This window comes from Salvelinus alpinus, chromosome 13 (assembly GCF_045679555.1).
Source record: "Salvelinus alpinus chromosome 13, SLU_Salpinus.1, whole genome shotgun sequence".
In the NCBI taxonomy this organism is placed as follows: Eukaryota; Metazoa; Chordata; class Actinopteri; order Salmoniformes; family Salmonidae; genus Salvelinus; species Salvelinus alpinus.
This window is the reverse complement of record NC_092098.1, coordinates 14,317,835-14,343,675: the sequence shown is the minus strand read 5'-3', so window position 1 is coordinate 14,343,675 and position 25,841 is coordinate 14,317,835. Positions and strand designations below refer to the sequence as shown.

At 44.3% G+C, this 25,841-nt stretch overlaps 2 protein-coding genes across 4 annotated transcripts in view; both read left to right on the top strand.

Annotated features, from left to right (window-relative positions):
• The first annotated feature begins 2,459 nt into the window (after positions 1 to 2,459).
• Positions 2,460 to 5,938, top strand: LOC139537168 (protocadherin alpha-2-like). Its single transcript, XM_071338178.1, has one exon. The coding sequence runs from the start codon at positions 3,243 to 3,245 to the stop codon at positions 5,790 to 5,792; it is 2,550 nt and encodes an 849-aa protein (XP_071194279.1). The 5' UTR covers positions 2,460 to 3,242; the 3' UTR covers positions 5,793 to 5,938.
• A 2,314-nt stretch (positions 5,939 to 8,252) lies between these two features.
• Positions 8,253 to 25,841, top strand: part of LOC139537167 (protocadherin alpha-C2-like) — a 38,529-nt gene continuing 20,940 nt past the window's right edge. Inside the window, exon 1 of one of the 3 annotated variants that reach the window (XM_071338176.1) lies at positions 8,253 to 10,737. In XM_071338176.1, the coding sequence (XP_071194277.1) occupies positions 8,389 to 10,737 (2,349 nt within the window). In that variant the 5' untranslated portion in view covers positions 8,253 to 8,388. Of the gene's footprint in view, positions 10,738 to 22,901; positions 25,765 to 25,841 lie in introns of those variants that run through there. The other 2 variants (XM_071338177.1, XM_071338175.1) reach the window with 2 other exon arrangements.

The window sequence follows — 25,841 nt, the reverse complement described above, 5'->3', positions numbered from 1 at the left end:
CCGTTGTACAGCTGATAGGCTTACTGTTACTGGGTCTGTGGGTCGTGCCAATCATTGTCATAAGGAACACACAGCAGACTATCACATACGTTGACATTGCTATATGTGACTGTTCATGTAGTTCTATTAATCGGTGCCTCTTCCCTCTCTATATGTTTGTGTATCTCAGCTCAGTTGCTCATTAGTGCTCTGATGTAGTTTTGTGAGTCTCTAGTGTCATTCTTCAATAGTTCAGCATTCTTTTTCAGTTCAGAGTTATCTGCATTGAATCTTTTTATCTATTCTGTATTTATGTGGCCTCTCTCTTGGGTCTATAGCTAAGCCCTGTCTCTCTATCCCTCCCTCGTTCTCTCTCTCTCTCTATCCCTCCCTCGTTCTCTCTCTCTCTCTTGGGTCTATGGCTAAGCTCTCTCTCTCTCTCTGTCTCTCTCTCCCTCCCTTTCTCTCTCTCTCTCTCTTGGGTCTGTGGCTAAGCTCTCTCTCTCTCTCCCTCTCTCTCTCTGTCTCTCTCTCCCTCCCTTTCTCTCTCTCTCTCTTGGGTCTGTGGCTAAGCTCTCTCTCCCTCTCTCGCTCTCTCTCTCTCTCCCTCCCTTTCTCTCTCTCTCTCTTGGGTCTGTGGCTAAGCTCTCTCTCCCTCCCTCTCTCGCTCTCTCTCTCTCTTGCTCTCTCTCTCTTGCTCACTCTCTCTCTCACTCTCTCACCCCCCCCTCTCTCTCTCTCTCTCTCATTCTCTCTCCCTTTCTCTCTCTCTCTCTGGGTCTGTGGCTAATCTCTCTCTCTCTCTCTCTCTCTCTCTCTCTCTCTCTCTCTCTCTCTCTCTCTCTCTCTCTCTCTCTCTCTCTCTCTCTCTCTCTCTCTCTCTCTCTCTCTCTCTCTCTCTCTCTCTCTCTCTCTCTCTCTCTCTCTCTCTCTCTCTCTCTCTCTCTCTCTCTCTTTGGCTGATGCCTGGCCTACAAAGAGGGAGCAAGAATTCAGCAAGAAACACTACCCACCAATGCAATGTCTATTCCACGTTGTTTCAACCTGATTTCATTGAAATGACGTGGAAACAACATTGATTCAACCGGCATGTGCACAGTGGGTCATAGTGCAGGTATGCTCCTCAGACTGGAGAGGGGCCCCATTCTCCTCAAACTAGCCTGGTAGATATTCTAATTAGCAAAATGAAGGAGTTAAGTGAAAACACACAATAGTTAGGAGTAGGCTATCTTGCTTATACTTCGACAGTGATCGTGTTCCATATGTTCGTTCCTATGTGAGAGTTCTAGATTTGATAGAGATATCTATCCTATGATTGATGAATGATTATAATGAGTAATTGAATGAAGGTCAGTACGAGTAAAAGGGAAGAAACATGCTTGTGTGTGTGTGCGTACGCTCTTGACTGTGTCTGCATGTGTGTGTGACTACAGCATTAACATTGTACGTGTAAGCTATTACACAACACGGGATGAATGATGGCCATGGATGACTGATGGCTATCAATGCCTGATTTTCTATTTACGATGTTGTTTCTATTTAGTCGGGAATTATTCTCAGTATAAAACTGTGTTCTTGTTCTATGGCAGGATGAGTTTCTTGTCTGACTTCTGAGTGCCGCTCCTGTGTTCTGGCTTAACAACCACCCTGACTGTGTATCAGGCGAACTGTGGGAACTGAACGGGAGTAGATGTCCGCTAAAAAGAGTGGCGGTTGGACGGGAGCTCTCCATGGTGCTGAAATCAGACTCCACGTGGTTTCTTTATTTTAAAACGTTTTTGGGCGAGCGTTCTTCATTTGTATTAGTCATATATTGTTTCCCCTTTCTCTTCGACTGACTTTTTACTGATAAAACCGCCAGACATTTGTCTAGTTGGACATCAGAATCTAACACCACTGCACGAAACGTTTCACCGCTTTTCATTCCGCCCTCCTGCAGCCTATGCCAGCTCTTTTCTCTGGAGTCAGTTTACGGGTCTCTTGTGGTCTTTTTTATCATTCAAGTTATTCTCCACACCGTGTCAGTGTCTACCAGCAAAACGATAATTTACTCAACTCCACCTAGGGACTAGCAAAAAGCCTATTATACACCGACTGTCAGTGAAATTGTAATGAGGTGGCAGACGGTGAGGTTAATGTTTCTCGTTAGGATAGCAACATCATCCATTGTTTTCATTTGGTTCTCTTTCTTTCCGTCACACTGTTCGGATTACCTTTCTGAAAGGATTACTTAACAGTGACTGCATTCGAGAACCGTGAATGGGTTTGGATTGGGAATCTATTTTGGCTGTTGCTTTGTATTCGGGGTGCTTAGTCTGAACAAATTACTTATTCCGTTTCCGATGAGTTAAAACCGGGGACATTTGTTGGGAATTTGGCTAAGGGTGTAAATCTGAAAGTGACTGAACTGGAGGCACGCAGGATCCAGATAGAAACGGGAACATTTAAGAAACATTTTGAAGTACATTTAAACACTGGGGGTTTCTTCAAGCGTTGTCTTTAACAACCTTGTTTGCACTGAAAGCTTGGAGGTTATTGTTATTAATTCTTTACGAATGTACAATGTTGAAGTAATTATACTGGACATGAACGACAACGCACCACATTTTCATGTGAAATCGCAGACTTTTCGGATTGCTGGGCTAACTGCACCAGAAGTTAAATGTCCTCTGCCTGCAGGAGTAAGGGAGCAAATCTACCGAGTCATATAAACTCTCCCCAAATGCCCTTTTCACACTAGACGTGCGTACTGAGGCGGATCGTGGTCCATCAGTAGAGTTAGTGTTACAGAAAACGTTAGACTGAGAGAAACATGCTGCGATCAAGCGCGTACTGACTGCTATTGATGGAGGAAAGCCTCCGAGATCAGGGACCACATAAACAATTGTCAACGTACTAGATGAAAACGATTATATATTATTTCAAAACATATGGTTTACTTATTTGCTATTAAACTGTTTTATTTCGGGCTAACATATGACGCATAGGTAATACGTTTTTTTTCCTCATTGAGCAGTGTCATGGCCGTTTAGTAAGCAAAACGCAGGGTGTCGCTGTAGACCGTGGATATGAAACCTTGATTTCGTTCTAGGGACCCTCCTTCTGTGGCTATCAGTGTTGTGTAGGCTTTTGTCAGAATAACACACAGTCAGATTCCATTTGAAACGACAGCCCTTCCGCGACGGCATAAGATGTGGTTGTTTTCTGAAATATATGTCTGCTCTTAGAACAGTAGAAGCGTCGGGTGAACAGTGGATTTAACGATGGGCCATTCCGTGCATTGTGGATATCGCTGGATTCCGGTTGTACTGCTTCTTTGCGTATGGGATTTTTCTTCTGGACAGATGATCTACTCTGTCTCAGAGGAGGTGAACAAGGGAACCGTTGTTGGGAATATATCCAAGGATCTCAATCTCAATGTTCAGGAACTGGAGTCTCATATGTTTCAGATTGTTTCCGGCTCTAACAAGAAGTATTTTGATATGAATTTAAAGACCGGGGCTCTGTTTGTGAAGGAAAAAATCGACCGAGAGGAACTCTGTATGACCAGTGAGAAATGTTCTCTAAACCTGGAGATCATTGCACAGAACCCCCTCAACATGTATCGTTTAGAGATCAATGTGTTAGATATAAATGATAACGGACCTTCATTCCCAATAAATGTTCATACTTTGAATATAACCGAATCCACATTTCAAGGCGAAAGATATCCCCTGCCTAGCGCTGACGATGCTGATATAGGGAGTAATACAGTGAAAACATACAAGTTGAGCCCGAATGAACATTTCTCTTTGGATGTACAGAGCGGTGGCGAGCAGAGCGTGTCTGCTGAGTTAGTGTTACAGAAAGCTTTAGACCGAGAGAAACAGGCTGTGATCCAGTTGTTACTGACTGCTGTTGATGGAGGAACACCTGCCAGATCCGGGACATTACAGATAATAGTGAATGTGATAGATGTGAACGATAATAGTCCAGTCTTCAGCAAACAATTGTACAAAGTACGTATAGCAGAGAACATACCAATTGGCACACATTTAATAAAACTGAACGCAACCGATGTGGACTCAGGTGTAAATGGGGAAATCGTTTATTCTTTGATAAGCCACGGAAAGGAAAAAACATTGGACGCATTTCAAATGAACAAAGTGACTGGTGAAATCACAGTTAAAGGAACCATTGATCGCGAGGAGAATGCTGCGTTTGAGCTGCATGTACAGGCCAAAGACAGGAGTGCTAGTCCTCGCACAACGCATTGTAAAGTCTTGGTAGAAGTGATTGATGTCAATGACAATGCTCCAGAAATCTCAGTAACTTCAATGATGAATGCAGTCAGAGAGGATGCAAAATCAGGTACAGCAGTTGGTCTAATAACAGTATCTGATAAAGACGGGGGTGTAAATGGAAAAGTACACTGTAAAATAGTAGACTCTGTTCCATTCAAATTGCTGTCCTCGTATAAGAACTATTATTCGTTAGTGGTAGATGGATCTCTAGATAGAGAGACTACTTCCCAGTACAATGTGACCGTTATAGCTACAGATGAAGGCATCCCACCTCTCTCCAGTAACAGTGTCATTTCTGTTTACGTCGCTGATGTGAATGACAACGCGCCTCGCTTTTCAGAACCTATATTTAATGTTTATCTAAAGGAAAATAGTCCCGTTGGAGGGCTTATTGCCAGCTTGACTGCCCATGATCCAGACATGAATGAAAACACTCAGATGTCTTATTCGTTTTTAGAAGGCAATAATGGCAAACCCTTGTCTACAATGATAAACATAAACTCATTAACTGGTGAGATTTATAGCATACAGTCATTTAATTTCGAAGAAGTGAAAACATTTCAGTTCCACGTTCAGGCCACAGACTCTGGTGTTCCTCCACTAAGCAGCAACGTCACTGTCAACCTTTTTATCCTGGATGAGAATGACAACAGTCCTGTGATTCTCCCGCCATATTCTGACCACGGCGCCGTTAATTCTGAGAACATTCCCTATTCTGCTGAAGCAGGATACTTTGTGGCCAAGATCAGGGCTGTAGACGCCGACTCTGGATATCATGCGCTGCTTTCTTATCACATATCTGAACCAAAGGGGACCAATCTCTTCAGAATAGGAACCAGCAATGGAGAAATACGGACTAAGAGACGAATGAGTGACAATGACTTAAAAACTCACCTGTTGGTCATTCTGGTGTCTGATTGTGGAGAACCTTCCCTGTCTGCCACTGTGTCTATTGATGTTGTGGTCGTTGAAAGTACAGGTGACATGCAAACAACTTTCAGACAGCTGCCTGTGAAGAAGAAGAGTTTCTCAGATTTAAATCTGTATCTGCTCATCGCCATTGTGTCAGTATCAGTGATATTTATACTGATCCTCATCAGTTTAATAGCTGTAAAATGCCACAGGTCAGATGGCAGTTTCAGCAGGTACAGCGTCCCAATGATCACCACGCACCCTGACGGGAGCTGGTCTTACTCCAAATCTACCCAGCAGTATGACGTGTGTTTTAGCTCCGACACACCAGCGCCGTTTCCACCTGCTGATGGTGAGCTGGTCAGTATTAATGGAGGGGACACTTGTCAGAGGACGCGAACTCTCCCTAACACAGAGAAGGTAAGGGCAACTATTCATTTGGCTTTTTTTTCATTGCGTTGTCGTTTATTTCCCACTGAAATATTACTATTATGTTGCTTGCACTTTGTAAATATTTTCTTAAATATGTTAAAAAAAATCTATCGCACGAATTTAAATCCATTTTTACGTCGTCTCTGTTCAGCACAATGGACAGCGACATACGGCTGCTTTGGTTAGTGTCAGTCTCATTCCTGCTTACATGTTTTCACGATTAAATTGATGCATTGTTATTAATAGTCTCCTCTATTATATACATATACCAACCTGTCGAAATATAGTAGTTCAGTTGTTTATTGTAGAAGCAACAATGGAGCATTCAGATTTATTTTAAACTGCAAAAGCAACTATTTATATAGCAGGGTTGGCTGGCCTTCTCTAGTCACTCGTAGGCTGTCACCAGTATACTTGTATTTACAAAGCCATTTTGGGTTACCACCATTTTATTTGGCCATTTTTATTCTTCATAAATGTGGTGGGTACTATCTTCGTTCGCAGGACTTTATCCTCCTAGCTGTTCCAAATGTCCGAACTGAATTTGGTAAAATAAAAAAAAGGCTTTCATGTACTCTGCACCATCGGCTTGGAAGGCCTTATAAAATACTTTTAAACTGGAAGAACTTGTCCCGATTCGGTTTTTTAAATTATTAATGAAGGATTTTGATGCTGATTCCTTAAGCTGTCAATGTTTTTAATTGACTGTTTTATGATTGTCTTATACTCCTGTGAATTCTATGTTTTTTTTACTAGTTTACCTGTAGTTTTTCATGTTGTCTGTCTATAATTGTGTAATGACTTGGCGCTGCCTATCTTGGCCAGGACGCTCTTGAAAAAGAGATTTCAAATCTCAATGAGCCCTTCCTTGTTAAATAAATAAAAAACTGGTCTGTGTACACCATAGCATGTCTAGCCATGCTGGTCATTCGCTGTTTGGCACGTTGGGCTAAGCGAGAAGATACATTTTGGAAGAAAGTGTTGTTCATTGGATCAATTTGCTTATTTGTTTATTTGTTTGTTGTGTAGACACCCCTCATGTTAGATTCTAACATCGTGAATAACTCAGATACGGCTGTGTTATTTTCTAAGAGCGCAGTAAGAGCACCTGGTGTCGCTGTAGACCGTATATTCAGCTGACAACTATGTGGGGCTCAATTCCTCCCCTAACTCCCACTGCTGAAGGTAGAGTCAGGGGATCCACTTTAGATAGGCATGTGTGTAGAAACAACCGTGGTATACTAGCGATTTGTCTTATACAACGCGATGTTAGCAATATTATGAATCTACTGTAATCAACTCACAGAAGGCCTATGCATGGGCCTTTCCGTGCATTGTGGATATTGTTGGATTCGGATTCTGCTGCTTCTTTGTCTATTCTGTCTCAGATGAGGTGAACAAGAGAACCGTTGTTGGGAATATAGCCAAGGACCTCAACCTCAATTTTCAGGAACTTGAGTCCCATATGTTTCAGATTGTATTATGTTGTGAACCTAAACACTGGCGTCCTATTTGTGAATGAGAGAATCGACCGCGAGGAGCTGTGTGAGAACAATCTGAAGTGCAGGCCATTACGCACAATCATCTGAACATTTTTCACGTTGAAATACTGGATATAAATGATAATGAACCTTCTTTCTTGGTAAATTCACTGGCATTAAATGTTTACGAAAACGCTGCTGCGGGAGAGCGATTTTTCTCCCAGTGACTGAGGATGCGGATGTGGGCAGATGTGGCCAGTATTAATGGAAGAGATACTTTTCGAAGGACAAACTATGCCAAACAGTGAGAAGGTAAGGACAACTTTTCATAAGATTTTTCTTTTGTCATTGAGTTTAGATGTATTTTTTTTTACTGACAAATTGTTATCATTTTGCATGTATATTCTACACATTCTTCTTAATTTGAATCCCTTCTAACTTGACGAGAGAGTACAACTTGGGTATGTTTAGGTTAGGTCAAATCCAGCTTTAAATGCTGAGGTGTTTAGCGTTTCAATTCTGCTCTATGAACTGCGACATACGATTAATTGCTTTGGTTTTTGTCAGACTCATTCATACTAACATGTTTACTAAATTACGGTTGTTCCGTGTTCTTTTTTAACCTGTCAAAATAGTATAGTTGTTGGTGTTGTTTATTGTAGAAGTAACAACCAGTATATACATGCAAATGCAGTTGCATCATTTATGTAAATTATTATCAGCAGTCTCATTACTGCCAGGGGTAGTTTCGTAAGCCATTCGTCCAATAATGTCATGTGCTAGCAAGTCTCTCACTCTACATTATGTACTTGGTCATGTTTGCAATGTCGCAGAACTCTTAATCGTTTTGGATACTCATGCGTAATTACGCATGACCATCCCAGCTTTTTTATAGTTCGAAGATGCGTTCTTGTTATGGTTTTATCCTTTTACTTGAAATAGTACTCTTTAAAAGGTAGATTTGGCCGAATTGGTTTGTTAAGAGTCACGGTGGTGTAATTGACACATAGCAGACTCGTTTTGTCAATAGTATTTATGCTGTATCCTATACATACAGAAAACACAGGATGTCGCTGTTGACCATGACAATTATTAATAGGAGGAATAATGCTGGACTCCTCCTCTAGTGAATACTAAAAAAGGAATCGAGTTGAAACCAGTGGTTTGTTTTGACAGGAGAGGGAAAATATAGTTTGTCCGAATCACTTTGGTTGTACTAGCACGGACTAGCAGAGCCAGCATTAGGCTATGTTCATTTTTTCCCTTTGAGTATTGTTGCAAAAAGCATTACTTGTACAGCGATGGGCCTGTGTGACCACAGAAGACGTGTTTGGATAGAATATCTTCTGCTGCTTTGTTCATGGGGATTGTGTTCTGGACAGTTCGTGTATTCCGTCTCAGAGGAAGCAGGTAAAGGCACATTTGTTGGAAATATCGCTAAAGACCTAAATCTAAATTTGAGAGAACTGGTTTCGAGAAAGATTCACATTGTAACGGGATCCGAAAGGAGGTATTTTGATGTCGACGTGAAGACAGGTAATCTTTTTGTCTATGAGAGAATTGACCGGGAAGCCGTCTGCTCAAAGTCAGTTAAATGCTCCATTGATGTTGAGGCGATATTGAATAATCCTATGCATATCCATCGTATTGAAGTAAACGTTGTGGACATAAATGACAACCCGCCATCGTTTGCGGAGCGCATTCATGTTGTCAATATGACTGAATCCGCCTTTCCAGGGGACAGATTTCCTTTACCGTTCGCCAGTGATTCGGATGTTGGAAGTAACTCTGTGAAAACCTACAAACTGAGTCTAAACGAACACTTCTCTCTAGATGTACAAAGCGGCAGCGAGCAGAGTGTGTCTTCTGAGTTAATACTACAGAAAGCTTTAGACCGAGAGAAACAGGATGTGATAAAGCTTGTACTGACTGCTGTTGATGGAGGAAAACCTCCACGATCCGGAACTCAACAGATAGTAATTCACGTAATAGATGCCAACGATAATACTCCGATTTTCTCCAAACCTCTCTATAAAGTGCAGGTGTCAGAAAATGCTGCATTTGGAACTTTAATTCTAACTTTAAACGCAACAGACTTAGACGAGGGGGTGAACGGTGAAATCGAATACTCATTCACTGGGAAAGGAGAAATGGGCCCACAACATGTCTTTCAACTCAACCAGCATACTGGTGAATTAACAGTTAAAGGGCGTTTGGATCACGAGGAAAACCCCGCGTTTGAAATCCGTGTACAAGCAAAAGACAAAGGTAATCCACGAAGGAGTGCCTATTGCAAAGTCATAATTGAAATACTTGATGTGAATGACAATTCCCCAGAGATAATAGTGACGTCACCCCCTGTCGCATTGAAGGAGAATGCTAAGAAAGGAACAGTTGTTGCGTCAATAAATGTCCGTGACAAAGACGGTGGGAAAAATGGACTCATCAAGTCCGAAGTAATCGGAGATGTTCCTTTTAAATTACAGTCGTCTTATAAAAACTATTACTCTTTAGTTGTAGACGGGCCTCTGGACAGAGAGAGTGCATCTCTTTATAATGTAACTATTAAAGCCACAGATGAGGGGACCTCACCTCTCTCCAGCACTAGTGTTATTACTGTACACATTTCTGATGTGAATGACAACGCGCCAAGCTTTCCAGAGCCCATAATGAACGTGTATATCAAGGAGAACAGTCCAGTGGGGGTTCGTGTTGGCAGCGTGACAGCGAATGACCCTGACATCGATGAAAACTCTAAACTTACTTACGCACTATCGGGACGCAATGACGCACATTTATTTTCGTTTGTAAACTTAAATTATCTAACTGGTGAACTATACAGCTTGCAGTCATTTAACTACGAGGAGTTTAAAACGTTTGAGTTCCACGTTCAGGCCACAGACTCTGGTGTTCCTCCACTAAGCAGCAACGTCACTGTCAACGTTTTTATCCTGGATGAGAATGACAACAGTCCTGTGATTCTCCCGCCATATTCTGACCACGGCGCCGTTAATTCTGAGAACATTCCCTATTCTGCTGAAGCAGGATACTTTGTGGCCAAGATCAGGGCTGTAGACGCCGACTCTGGATATCATGCGCTGCTTTCTTATCACATCTCTGAACCAAAGGGGACCAATCTCTTCAGAATAGGAACCAGCAATGGAGAAATACGGACTAAGAGACGAATGAGTGACAATGACTTAAAAACTCACCTGTTGATCATTCTGGTGTCTGATTGTGGAGAACCTTCCCTGTCTGCCACTGTGTCTATTGATGTTGTGGTCGTTGAAAGTACAGGTGACACGCAAACAACTTTCAGACAGCTGTCTGTGAAGGAGGAGAGTTTCTCAGATTTAAATCTGTATCTGCTCATCGCCATTGTGTCAGTATCAGTGATATTTATACTGATCCTCATCAGTTTAATAGCTGTAAAATGCCACAGGTCAGACGGCAGTTTCAGCAGGTACAGCGTCCCAATGATCACCACGCACCCTGACGGGAGCTGGTCTTACTCCAAATCTACCCAGCAGTATGACGTGTGTTTTAGCTCCGACACACCAGCGCCGTTTCCACCTGCTGATGGTGAGCTGGTCAGTATTAATGGAGGGGACACTTGTCAGAGGACGCGAACTCTCCCTAACACAGAGAAGGTAAGGATAACTTTTCATAATGCTTTTTTTTGTCATTGAGTTTAGATAAACGTGAGCCTTTTTTACTATTCACAAGTTGTACTGGGTCTGTTACTCTGTTTTATTAATTCACTGTTCATGGCTTTGGGTTTTATCAAAATGTTATTGTTGGATGATCAATTGACATTGACATTTTCTTCAATTGTGAATTGAAGTCAAATTTCACAACAGCGAATGCTGCTTCCTCAAACGTAGCGTCTGTAGCCTACGGAAGTCGAGTATAGGCCTATCCCAGAGCCACCGAGCTGGACAGCAGAATCCGTGCTTCAGCACCACGACAGTGGAAAACAGCATCAGTACTGCATGCCTATTTCAGCACCACATGTGTGGAAAGCAGCATCTGTACTGTGGTAAAATATAGGCCTATTTCAGCACCACTGGTGTGGAAAGCAGCATCAGTACTGCTTTGCGTTCAGTATGACCCAACATTTTGCAACATTCAAATGGAAATATGTAATGTACAACAAAGATGCCTCTCCGATGTAAAGAACAAGGAATCATGTTGGCTCTATTCATGGGATTTCTATCTACAACATTCAACAACGTTTGGATACTGAACGTGGCCCTGAGGTACAGTACAGGTCGAAACGTCAGTCATCTTTTCGTGTCCTGTACAATTGATTAAAATGAACAAAAATCAATTAATCTCTGCCTTTTTTTGTCGAGTGCTCCAACTCTTTTTTTAACCTCAAATTAGACTTTTTGGAACTTTTTCTTGATAAGCCATTCTCATAATTTTTTCCCGTTGATGTTGCTGCGGACCCTTCCTTTCCTTTGTTTTCTGAAGCACGAAGGCACACTTTCAACTCTATAGCATAGGCCTATTTCAGCACCACCGGAGTGGACAGCGACATACAGTATACACTGAAGTCGTGTATTGTCCTATTTCAACACCACCGAGCCACACATCCGCGTTCCTCGCCCTTCTGGTTTACTGATGTTCCTCAAACACAGATCATCAAAAGCTCAGCCTTTCCATACTTGCAACATTTATATAGGCTTTAAGATGATATTGGAGATTATATGTTACACAACTTCACTGAAATGAACTTTAATCAGTTCAGTTCCAGATAAATGGGAAAAACATCATAACCTCACACTCCCATTGATCTCCAATGAGCTCTGATGTGTGTCATTTCTTTAGCTGGGGTATTATGAACTAGGGTGGTGAAAGACTGTGGTTCGCTGAGGCTCATTATGCTAGTGATACTCTTTACACATATCTGTCGAACAGCTTCAATTGGAATCTCACATTTAACTAGTGTAATTAGGATTAATATGAATGTAGGGTTTTTATTGTTATTAACCTGTTCATCTAAAGTATAGTATAATCTCAATGTCAGTGGGTCAGTTAATCATGTAGGTTAATCATCATAGAATCATTGCTATGCTCTCACGTGCCCATTATCTGTCTCTGTGCATGGCCCCTGTGGATGGGCCTGTGCGTAGAGACGGTCACAGACGGTCCTGCCTGCCTGTTTAACTCACAAGTTAACCTCCATGCTATCATGTTAACCTTTCTTTGCACTCTCTGTGTTTGGTCTGTGTCCGTCACAGCTTGTGTAGCCATTTCTCCACAGTCTCTCTGGGCAGAGATCATTTTGGCTCTCATTGCATAACATCTGATGCTTGTGTATCTCAAACGTACATGTACACCTCCCATTGACATCAATGCATCACTTCAGCATATCTCACGCATTCGGCCCGTACATCCTGCAGTGTTTGTCCAGCGACTGCATTGCGTATATTTTATGCCACTGTGCCTCGGAGCTCAACTCTGACTGTGTGTTGTGGTTCTCACTGAGGATAGGAAATGATAGCATGTTTCTGTAATGCCGTCCCACGGGTCAGTTGTGCATGAGTCCTTGACAGAGGACATGGATGAGTCCAGCTGTAAATGGGTCAAGCCTGTGGTTCCGCCTGGCCCATCTGGCAGAGGCAGATACATGGATTAGAGGCTCCTGGGTCCTCCGGCCGGAGCCCTGGAGCAATCCCACCTGCATTATGTGTGGAAGGCAGGAGGATTCACGCTCACTGCTGCACTGAGAGCGATACCACAACTTCAGGGAGACACGTCTGGGCTAGAGCCCTGCTCCCCTCTCTCTGTCTCTCTCTCTCTGTCTCTCTCTCTGTCTCTCTCTCTCTGTCTCTCTCTCTGTCTCTCTCTCTCTCTCTCTCTCTCTCTCTCTCTCTCTCTCTCTCTCTCTCTCTCTCTCTCTCTCTCTCTCTCTCTCTCTCTTTCTCTCTCTCTCTCTCTCTCTCTCTCTCTCTCTCTCTCTCTCTTTCTCTCTCTCTCTTTCACATGCTCTCTCACTCTCTCACATTTGCTTTCTTTCTTTTCTCTCTGCCATTTTCACAGATGGCAGAGTGTCTTGTATCACCATATTACAGCAGGCTCTCATGAAAAGTGTGGTATACTAATCCTTAATAATATTTTCTCAAACTCTTTGTAAGTGCTTTTAGAGGCAGACTGAACCAGTTGAGGGGATTGATTCTCGTTATGCTCCTGTTTAATCACCTACTCCCTGAGAGCAGGAAATTACATAGAGCCCACCTCTATGTTGGGTGGCTGGGATAAGGATTCTGATTAAGGACTGTTTTTCACTTGTTTGTTTTACAGATTACGTGTGTGTCACACTGAGATGACATATCTCATAAAGGGGCTGTGTATGTAGTTTAATTTTTAATGTTGTACCTTTTATCCTGTCTTAGCTGAAAGTGTATGGTACAGCATTATCGTGTGATTCCATTTCCCCAGTCCACTCTCTGAGCTGTTGATAGATAACACTACTCTGGGAGTCAGAATACTGGTTCTCTGGGACTCCACAGGGCCAATTACTAATACTGCGTTATAAGCCATATTCAAACACTGTTGTTCCGATAGCGTCCCAGTAATACTGAGTTTCTTAACTTTGCCTGCCTATAGTTAGTAGTGCTGTAGGGATGTCTCAGGAAGAGAGATGAACAATTCCCTGCAGTGCAGCAAAGACAGAGGAGAGGGGACGGAAAAGAGAATAGGAGCGACAGGATGTCCTTTCATATCTTTTTCTTTTGTTTGTACCTTAAGCAAGCCTGCTCCAAACGCCTAATGGAATTCAGGAAGAATTGTACATTCATATTAATAGACTCATATATTTGGGAACATCTGCGTTTAATTTATGCTGAGAACGGCAATAACGAGGGTGTGTGATGTAATATGCAGAGTCACACACACACATTTGCTTGCAGGCTGTGCAGGATGCCTGCCAGTAATATTCTGCTCCATGTTTCTCCACTGCACCACTGAAGCCAGAGCTAGGGCTAATCCTGGGGAAAAGGTGTGGCCTCGGCTCACACACACCGTCACATGCAGGTCTCCCTCTCTCTTTTCTCATCCCACACCCTGTTGTATTGTGTCTTTCCCTACTTCATTTTCTTCCTTTTTCCCTATCTTCTCTCTCTCTTTTTGTCTTCTCTCCCCTCTGCGTGCTACATTCCCTGTGTATTGTTTGGACAGATGATTCACAAATGTCACCTCTTCTATCATTCCTTCGTCTCTTCATTGTTCAGCAGGGCCAGTTTGGAGGCAGCGGCATGCCTCTTACCTGGCCTCAGCAGTGTAACACACTACTCTGGCTTTAAATAACTGCACAGTCATGAACAGTGAAGCTCTCAAATTCACAATCACAGTCTACTTCATTATAACAAATATAATCCACCCAATCTCATACTGTGCGGTAGGAGAACATGCTGTTTGGCCAATCTAAATGTTCATTTTAAGGTACATCTAAAATGATAATCCGTAGCCGTCTATCTGTCACTATACAACCATCATTAGTCAACCCACATCTATTACTCGTATCACATCCAAAGGTCAAAGGTCACGGACCAAAACCAAGAGCATAACATCACTACAGATCAGATCAGACAACCTGCACACCAGTGGAGGCTGCTGAGTGGAGGACAGCTCATAATAATGGGTGGAACAGAGCAAATGGAGTAGCATCAAACGCATGGGTTTGATGTATTTACTACCATTCCACCTATTCCGCTCCAGCCATTACCTCCAGCCGACATATATATTTATTGTTTTCAATCCCAGACCCCCGTCCCCGCAGGAGGCCTTATGCCTTCTGGTAGGCCGTCATTGTAAGTAAGAATTTGTTCTTAACTGACTTGCCTTGTTAAATAAAGGCCAAGTAAAATAAAATAATCATGTCCTTGTCTTCTCTAAGATGTACAGTATGTTATTTCTTATGCATGGCTATAGCTGCCCAGGCTATAATAATCTAGTCTTTCTATCAGTCCGTCTCTGAATGGCTTGGTTGGTATGTTTCTGCTGAGGGCTGCAGGTGGCAGACCAAGCCAAGCTGAGATTTGTGTGAGCCTGCTAGCACAAGCTGTTCACTGGCGCCCTCTGTTTGTGTACTGGTGGTAGTGGAAGGTGGGATGATGGGAGTTTTCTCTGGCAGAGTCTGTAGGAGGCTCCTATTTGACCTGTCTTACTCAGCCAAGAGATGTATCCATTAGAAACCATCAGTGCTTGACATGATTTGTAGAGGTAATTGTTTTGTATGTGATGTGATGTTCTCTTTACCTTAAAGATAACATCACAAAGGGAAATCAGTCAGTGTGTCAAGGACCTCACAGAGGAACATTTATTTTGTTCTTTGTATTGTTGACTCACAATATTGAGGGTACAGTGCACCCACTCACTGTCTCTCAATCACGATATAACAGTAACTGTTGACAAAATAACATGACAGAGGATTCTCACCCACAGACATACACTACCGTTCAAAAGTTTGGGGTCACATAGAAATGTCCTTGTTTTTGAAAGGAAAGCACATTTTGTACTTGTCCTCTTGCTCAGTTGTGCACCGGGGCCTCCCACTCCTCTTTCTATTCTGTTTAGAGCCAGTTTGCGCTGTACTGTGAAGGGAGTAGTACACAGCGTTGTACGAGATCTTCAGTTTCTTGGCAATTTCTTACATGGAATAGCCTTCATTTCTCAGAACAAGAATAGACTGATGCGTTTCAGAAGAAAGTTCTTTGTTTCTGGCCATTTTGAGTCTGTAATCGAACCCACAAATGCTGATGCTCCAGATACTCAGCTAGTCTAAAGAAGGCCAGTTTTGTTGCTTCTTCAATCAGAACAACCGTTTTCAGCTGTGCTAACATAATTGCAAAAGGGTTTTCTAATGATCAATTAGGCTTTTAAAATGATCACTTGGATTAGCTAACACAACGTGCCATTGGAACACAGGAGTGATCGTTGCTGATAATGGGCCTCTGTACGCCTATGTAGATATTCCATAAAAAATCAGCCGTTTGCAACTACAATAGTGATTTACAACATTAACAATGTCTACAATGTATTGCTGATGAATTTGATGTTATTTTAAATGGACAAGAAAAAAGCTTTTCTTTCAAAAACAAGGAAAGTTCTAAGTGACCCCAAACTTTGAACGGTAGTGTATAAGTCAGGAATTTCTCACTCATTCACATTATAAGGGCTCCCGGGTGGTGCAGCGGTCTAAGGCACTGCATCTTAGTGCTTGAGGCGTCACTACAGACACCCTGGTTCGATTCCAGGCTGTATCACAACCAGACATGATTGGGAGTCCCGTAGGGCGGCGCACAATTGGCCCAGCGTCGTCCAGGTTTGGCCGGTGTAGGTCGTCACTGTAAATAAGAATTTGTTCTTAACTGACTTGCCTAGTAAAATAAAGGTAAAATGAAGAAAAGGAAAACATTAAAATGATAGGCTAAGGCGACTCGTCTTGTGTGGAAAAATAGTGTTTCTCTAGGAATTGTTATGGCTTCCCATGCTCAGTGTGATATGATTAGTCACAGTTTCAGTGTGAGCGTTTGAGAGAGATGCTTGACCCATTTGGATCAGTGAGTCAGAGCAGAGAGAGGATACTCTGGCTGCAGCTGATGAGGAGGAGCTGTGAGGTCATCAGTCATCACCCAGAGCCGTCTGATTACACCAGAATGCACAGAGGAGGGCAGTGAGGTCATCAGCCATCGCCCAGAGCCTTCTGATTACACCAGAATGCACAAAGGAGGGCTGTGAGGTCATCAGCCCGCTCCAACAGCTCTGGTACTGGATCAGAGTTCAATGGGAGGAGAGTTGGGGTTATCATTCATAGCTCAGGGCTCCAGGACTGAAACAGGGTGTGGTAGGATGTACAGTAGAAATGTTTGTGCATTGGCACAGAGACACAGACACAAATTAGCAGTCATTCTCTGACTCAAGCCTTCCTGGTTTCCATTACTATGTCATACACATCTAATTGACCTTGGAGATGACATGATGCAAGTTTCTGAAATTCAACAGTTACATTCACCTGCTGCCTCATATTCTGTGAATGCCAGGATTGATCTCCTTGTATAAAGTCCACCACCAGCTAGTTTTGTACTGTTCAGGTTATTGTACTTAGACAAACCAATCTCTCAAGCCATTGGAGCCTGGGTTAGGGTGTAGTTGATGGCTAAGCTTCATGTCAATTGTCACCTGCTTAATGTAGATACAGTATATCATGACACAGACTTAGAAATGAATAGACCTGACTTGCTCCTCTAACATATTGAGGTGTTGGGATGGACAAGGCAGACATCAGCAGGCACTATGAAATGTGCACAATGTTGGGAACTCATACAATACTGCAGTGAGTCATGGACACTAGAGGGCACCCACTGTCACATCTAGTCATGCTGTTTCTGTGCTCAAAAGCTTCAGCTGGAGGCAACAGCAGTCTCCGGTCGCAGCTTGAGAACAAGAGAGGAGGGAAAGAGAGATAGATGGATAAATAATTGGAACGAGTGAGGGGATGGTGTCTGATAAAGGGAGGAGTAGAGAGAGGGAGATGCCGTTTTGAGTGCAGTTAGAAAGAGAGGGTTTGTCTTGAGTGTCCCTGTTGCAGTGGAGCCTGCGGCTGGCTGTGTGTCCGCAGTTGCCCTTGCCGAGGGCGCTGTTCTGCTGTGCTGTGGTGGGGGCTGTCTGTCTGCTCTCTCAATTGAGTGCACCTCAGCTGAAATCCAGCACACTTACATAAGCGAGGAGGTCAGGAGAGGAGCTCAAACAAGGATCCTCAGAGAAAGATGGAGGACATGTCTGAACAACGGTGTCCCGTCTGCGTTGGGTGTGAGGTCAGATGCCAAAGAGAATGCACCACTGTCTAGGGTTCAGAGGTCATCATTATGTTGTGTCAACATGAAGGGGAGTGGAGTGGTGCCATCAGCCTTTTTTCCACTTAGACAGACCCCTCTCCTCCTGCTTACTGTTGTGTGTCCTCCCCTGTACTAATCTTTATGTCGCTCTCTTGTCCAAATTGAAATAAGCTTTATTGACAAGAGAGGAACCATCTAATGGTGTAAAGCAATTGATAGTAAACAGAAATAACACATTAACCCTAAAACATTGCACAAGTTATCAAAATAAAACACATGATAAAGATAAGGACTGGAACTGGGTCTCCCATACTAGCCCAACTCCCTCCCTCCCTCCCTCCCTCCCTCCCTCCCTCCCTCCCTCCCTCCCTCCCTCCCTCCCTCCCTCCCTCCCTCCCTCCCTCCCTCCCTCCCTCCCTCCCTCCCTTGATTGGTTTGTCAGACACTGTCCCTCAATTTATGGCAGGCAGCAATGTAGTGCGCTCCCAACCCACAGCTCTCTGCGTCCTCCCCCAACAGGACTGGTAGCCTACTCTCATCAGAGAGGTCTTTACCTTGAATAAGGGTTTCAAATTTGGGGAAATAACACTCTCTAATTGTTTTATATTTTTTACATTTTGTCAGGAAATGCAGCTCCGTCTCAGGTTCTGCTGTTGTGCAGTGGTTGCACAGCCTTTCCTCTACAGGGAGCCAGTTTTTCCTGTGTCTACCCTTCTCAATGGCAAGGCTGTGCTCACTGAGCCTGTACTTTGTCAAGGTTTTTCTAAGGTTTTGATCAGTAACCATGGTCAAATATTTAGCCACAGTGTACTGTCTATTTAGGGCCAGATAGCACTGCATTTTACTTTGTGTTTGTGCTTGTGTTTCCCAATAAGCAATGTCGTTTTGTTTTTGACTGTGTTGTAATTTAGTTTATCCCGATTGATTGGATGTTCTGGCCCTGAGGCTTCAGTGTGTTAGTAGAACAGGTTTGTGAACTCAGCCCCAGGACCAGCTGGATGAGGGGACTCTTTTCTTTGCTCAGCTCTTGGCATTGCAGGGCTTGGTAGTGATATGAGAGGGGGTCACTGTATTTTAGATGTTTCCAAAACTTAATTGCTCTTTTTTGAGTTTTTATTATTAGTGGATATTGGCCTAATTCTGCCCTGCATGCATTGCATCGCTCTCTCTCCCCCTCTCTTTCTCTCCCTCCCTCTCCCTCTCTCTCTCTCTCTCTTTCTCTCCCTCCCTCTCTCTCTCTCTCTCTCTCCCTATCTTTCTCTTTCTCACTTTCTTTCGCTCTCTAATACTGGCTCATACAAAGTATTTTATTTTAAACTTGTCTTTGCACAGAATCATTTTGAACTATTCAAGAGGCATAGTTCTGGGATGCAAAGACAACCCCTTGCTAGGTTTGTATCAACTTTTTGTATGTTGATTTTTGGAAGTTGCTGAAGGCAAGATGCATGTTTATAGCAGTACCTACAGCATCTCTTTTACTCACAATTTCCATATCTCTCTCACACACTGTCTATCTGTGTACAATTGTTTTCTGTCTTTCTACCCATCTGTCCATGTCACTCTCTTTGCCTCTCACCTTATCGCTCTGTCTGCGTCAGATAGCTTCCTGCTCCTGTTGATGAGAAGCAGGACCCGGGTCTCATTTATAAACGTTGTGTATACACAAAATATGCCCCAAAACATGCGTGTGCCAGTTTCCAGCAAATATAAGCATTTATAAAGACTGAACTTGACGTGAGAATGTGCTTATCCTCCCGCAAACGTTGAAAACATATGGTAGATGGAAATCATACGAGGGTGGTCTATGGAAATAGGTTGATGGACTGAGAGTAGCTGAGGGGTGGTTTTAAAAGCTCATGTTCCGTAATATTTTTTTTATTGAAAACACGATGTATAATGTTTAAAGTACTATCTATCCAGATGTAGTGAATATCAACATATCAAATGACTTTATTCTTGCCATGTAGCTACTGCATGGGGGGGGGGGGGGGGGGGGGCATAATAATAATAATACAAATAAAATACACAAAAATAAAATCAATAAAAAGTGAGGATAGGCTACCATTTGTCCCATCTCTCATTTAATTGGACCCACTTCACAGACTGCAGTAAATATCTACGCTATTTAAAGTATGTTGCTCTATGCGATCTGATCCGAAGCTTATAGTTTAATGATAGGCACCACAGCATATTCAGGTTCGGGGAAAAGTAAATGCAAAACGTTTGAATTCAACGACCTATTTCCAGGTCCACAACAATTTGCAATTGTTTTTGTCTTTCAGAAAAGGTCAGATACAGCAAGTCACAAGAAAACATTCGGCCAACACCTCCAACGACATTTGATCAAGTTCACGATTGCAATTTCCTTTAGATACTGTCTTGGCCTAATTTCAATACTTCCAAACTATACAGCAAATCAGGACGTTATTGTCACCATAATGGGCGTTATTCAGCCGAAGTTATCATGTTCGTTCACACGTTCACAATTTTACAAAAGGTCTGATTTATAACGGTTAATGTGCGTATGTACGAAGTGCGCCAAGTTTATAAATATTTTTGTGCGTGCACGGTCTTTTCAGAAATGTTGTTTAAAATGGCAACGTTTATAAATGAGGGCCCAGGATATTAGAACAAAGATGTGTTCAGGACCTGAGTCACTAGGAAGGGTTTATTGTATATTTACAGAGTGAGGCTGAGATATTTCAATCAGAGTCCGCAGCAGGAAAACCCTTCTTTGTGAGTGTAAGGCTGGGAAACTATGCACATTTTCTCAGTGGAGCCATTCCAGATGTTATTTTCCCATTTTCAGTATCCAACAAGGTAACATGGCATGATTTGGAAGGGTACATAGCTGGTGTACAGCAACAGCATCTCTAGAATTGATTGGCTATGTTAGATTTGTCTATGTAACCTTTCCACCCAGTATTCCTTTGCGAGTTCAGCTCAGATGTCTCGTTTCCTCTTCTTGTGATGAGGGCAGGGTGTCTTGGTCAGACAGAGTCATTAGGATGTGGGGTTTCCCTGGCATGTGGAGAGAGGACTACGGATATGGCTGCACAGTGAATCAGTGGTCTGCAATCCCCTGCCTGCTGCCGGAATAACTCACCCATGTCGCAAGATCCTCTGATTCTCTGCGAATGATCTGTTTTTGCTAATGCATAGACCCACCTAGGTTTAGATTGACAGGTCCGTGTGGTAGATAATGGGCTTTCAAACCTGTCTCTCTCTTTCTCTCGAGCACGCATGCACACACACATTGCATCATCAAAAGTCAGGTAAACAGTGCCTTTCAAACGGTGCCTTTTGTTGACCTTATAAGCTCACAAAGTGGGAAACACAAGCAAGCCGTTCAACGGCCTGTTAGATACAGCGAAGCTATTGATACAAATTGACTTCACCGCTCACCGCTCAGAGTCATTAACGGAAGCACTAAGTTGTGATGTATTGCGTCACCTGAATTTATTTAGCTGATGTCAGCGCCCAAAGTGTCTCTCAGCAAATACATGACCTTTACGACACCATCCCTCTTGAAGTCTGGTCATCTCCTGATTTTAACCACAGAGAGAAGCTTCTTACTTCTCTGTAGAAAAATAATATCTGTATTGTGTAAGTTGTTGATAAGGTCTATGTATTCTGTTTGTCCTTAAGGACCAGGTTTGTGTTTGGCCATTTACCAACCGTAAAAATATTTACTGAGAAGTCCCAAAATTACAGTATATTTACTTTATGTTAGTTTGCCCAATGAGAAAGGAAGATATTGCATTTAACGCCATATCATTACAGTGAATTCGGCCAGTATTATAACATGTAGAGATGTTTTAAAGACAAGACGTTTTAAAGTGTCCGTTAAAAGGCATAGGTCTACCACAAGTTCCCCCTTCGCCAACTCATGTGTGCAGGACTCAATCATCACTCTGAATAGACTGTAGTTTATGTCATCAGTTTCAGAGTGTCAGATGAATTTGCTCCAGTTTTGTTGATGGATGCACAGAGAGCGTGCCTCGGGCGTGCTCGCCAGAATTACACGAACTGTCTCTTGTCAAAGCTGTTACATGTTGACAATGATGAGGATGATGACAATCATGCTGATGAAGACCATGATAATGTGGGTGCGCATCATGAAGATGATGATGTGCATGATGAAGATGGTTATGGTGATGGTAAAAGTGATGGTGCTGGTAATTAGGATGATGATGAAGAAAAGTAGGGGTTGCATAGTACTGCGTGCACAGTGGTGAAACAGAGGGGAAGAAGTCGGGCTTATTGGAGACACCTCGGGCATTTTAGATGGGATTATTTGAGCTGACACTCTGGGGTCGAGCACTGACAGCAGCGATCCTTGTGTTAGAGAAGGTTGTGGATGTCAGGGCGATGCGCGTAATCTGCTTCGGTTGCGTTCCCTGCCAAAATGTGGAGGTGTAGGGTGCGCGATAGCAGAGTCGAGAGCTAATATGAGAGCCGCTTTAGTGGAAGCCGCCATGCAGCTGTTTCAATTCAAACAAAGGAGGTCAGGCAATTACAGTCCCCAGAACGTGCCTCGTTTGAGATACCTGTTGTAAAATTTGACTGCGGGGTTTTGCTTCGCAGCATGGGGTAATTGCACATTTGGTATAATGATAAAAAGGGTCTCGGGAGTAATTGGTGGGGTAAGCCTGTATTATGAGCAACCACATGAATCATTTCATTTTCAACCATACAGCTGTGTAGGTTTTCCATCTCCATTTAAACGAGTGATGTATTGCAGTAGTTACACAATACAATGGCACAAACACACGGTAAATGGCTGTAAATAAAACCAATCTAAGGCGACGGATTTGGTGGGGTTGTATCCAGTCGCTGTTCCTTTTCTTAAGGTGCTGAAATCCATCCAGCCAGCGGTCTTTAAGCACACGGCCCCTCCCCCCGACGCTCTGTCCCGACACCATCACATTAAGCAGTGGATTGAGAGAGAGACGGGGATAAATGGATGGGGAGGGGGCGGTTGCACCATTGGGGAAGAGGAGAGAGAGAGAGAGAGAGAGAGAGAGAGAGAGAGAGAGAGAGAGGGCGATACCGAGCACCAGTGGCATGGAAATACACCCGTCAGCCGCGTGCAGAGGAGAGAGAAAAAGGCAGCACGGACAAAAGAAACATGGATGCATTAGAGAAGTATTCACTCAAACAGATGACGGAATGGATGTGCCGTTCCTCCTGCACCTAACGGGGAACGAATTAGCCCATTTTAATGCGGTGGTGCGAGGCGAGGTATTGCAAGCTAAAAAGGCGGAAAGCAGTATTTAATCCGTCTGCGGATCCCATGAGCTTGCAATGGCTGTTATGGGGATATGTAGCTGTATAGGAAACAATGTGGCTCTTTCGTTTGTTGTATTTTTCTTATTGTGTGGCCTTTCACTTGGACAACTACTGTACTCTATTCAGGAGGAATTAGAAAATGGAGCGGAGGTGGGGGATCTTGTGCAGGACTTGGGGTTGGATATCCGAAAGCTCTCCAATCGAAAGATAAAGGTAACCAGCAGTGGAAAACGGTATGTGGATGTCAATCCCCAAAATGGGAAATTACTAGTCAATGAACGAATCGACAGAGAGACGCTGTGTGATTTGAGCAGCACCTGTCTTATACATTTAGAGGTGCTTGTTGAAAACCCATCCGAGGTGCACAATGTCGAGGTGGAGATTGTGGATGCGAATGACAATGCGCCGCAGTTCCCTAGTGACGAGTATCAATTGGAAATTGCAGAATCGGCTTTACCAGGGTCTCGTTTCCCCATTGAGAACGCCGTGGATCCGGATGTGGGATCCAATTCCGTTCGTCTGTATCGACTCAGCCCAAACGAACACTTCGCACTTGATTCCAACAAGCCCTCTCTCAACAGCAAGAGCATTGAGCTCGTGCTCAAAAAGCCCCTTGACCGTGAGCTGGCGCCTTACCACCAATTCATTCTGACTGCTGCAGATGGCGGAACACCAGCAAAAACCGGTTCAGCTCTAATTAATGTGCGAGTCCTGGACACCAATGACAACGTTCCTGTATTTGACAGCTCAGTGTACAAAGTCAAATTGTTAGAAAACTCACCAAAAGACACACTGGTCATCAAATTGAATGCCACAGACCATGACGAGGGTACCAATGGGGAGGTGTATTACTCTTTCAGCAGCTACACTCCTGAGAGAGTCAGACAGATGTTCAGCATGGACAGCAACACGGGAGAGATCAGAGTGAGGAGCATTGTGGACTACGAAGAAACCAACTCTTATGAGATGTACATCCAGGCCATGGATAAAGGCCCTGGTGCTGTGGCAGCTCACTGTAAGGTGGTGGTGGAGGTGGTGGATGTGAATGACAACGTCCCAGAGATAGTCCTGTCCTCTCTCTCCAGCCCAGTGAGGGAGGATGCCCGGGCTGACACCGTGGTGGCCCTGATCAGTGTCACAGACCGGGACTCTGGTGCCAACAAACAGGTGAACCTGGAGATACCGCTGGGCCTGCCCTTCAAGATCAAGTCCTTCAGAAACTACTACACCCTGGTCACCTCCGCCTTCCTGGATCGTGAGACCACCGCTGCGTACAATGTCACCCTTAGCGCCACTGACGGCGGCACCCCACCCCTCTCCTCCCAGAAGACAATACAGGTGGATGTGGCTGATGTGAATGACAACCCGCCGCGCTTCGAGCAGACCTCTTACACAGTCTATGTGACTGAGAACAATGCCCCCGGGGCCTCGCTGTGCACCGTGAAGGCCCAGGACTCCGATGTCAACGAGAACGCACGCATCACCTACACCGTCCTCAATGACAACAACCACGGTATCCCCGTCACCTCCTATGTCTCTGTGAAGGCCGACACGGGAGAGGCATACGCCCTGCGCGCCTTTGACTACGAGTCACTCAGGGAATTCCACTTCCAGGTCAAAGCTCAGGACGGGGGCATCCCACCCCTCAGCCGGGTGGCCACTGTCTACATCTACATCATGGACCAGAACGACCACATTCCTGAGATCGTCAAACCCCCAGGCAACGGCACACGCTCTATAGAGACAGTGCTGAAGAACGCTGAGGCTGGCGTCCTGGTGACCAAGGTGGTGGCGTACGACGCAGACGCGGGTCCCAACGCCTGGCTGATCTATGTGTTGGATCAGTCCACAGACTTGGACCTGTTCAAGGTGCATGAACACACAGGGGAGATCCGCACCACGCGCAGGGTCCTGGAGGACAACTCCACCTCCTTCAGCCTGACTGTACTGGTGAGAGACCACGGCCAGCCGCCTCTCTCCTCCACCGCCACTGTCAATGTGGCCGTCATGGAGGTGCCACCCAAGGTGACCCCTGACCCCAAGAGGGTCATCCGGCCCCACAGCACCCTGCTCTTCTCCAACGTGACCCTCTACCTGATCGTGGCCCTGAGCGCCACCACCTTTGTGTTCCTGGTGACCGTGGTGGTGCTGGCCATCGTGCGCTGCCATGCCTACTGCACCCAGCCTGGTTCCTGCTCCCCCTGCTGTGTGTCCCAGAAGACCCCCCCTGATGGCGGGAGCAGCAGCACAGTAGGTGGTTCTGGTGGTGGAGGTGGGGGACAACCCAATAACAATGTGGCGCTGCGGAGAGACCTCAAAGTGGAGCCTCACTACATTGAGGTGCGTGGGAATGGCTCCATGACCAAGACCTACTGCTACAAGACCTGCCTGACGGCCACCTCAGGAAGCGACACCTTCATGTTCTACAACACAGGCCGGCCCATCAGCGGCACCTGGGGTTCCGAGCGCTTCTTCACGGGTGGAAGTGGGTTTGTACGGAGACTGAGCATGCCCGACGCTTCATTGCAAGTCTGTCCAGAGGTGCGTCATTTTTTTACCTATCAAATGACAGACAGGTCGTGCATGGCATAACAGAAGTAGTCTCACAATCTGTCACC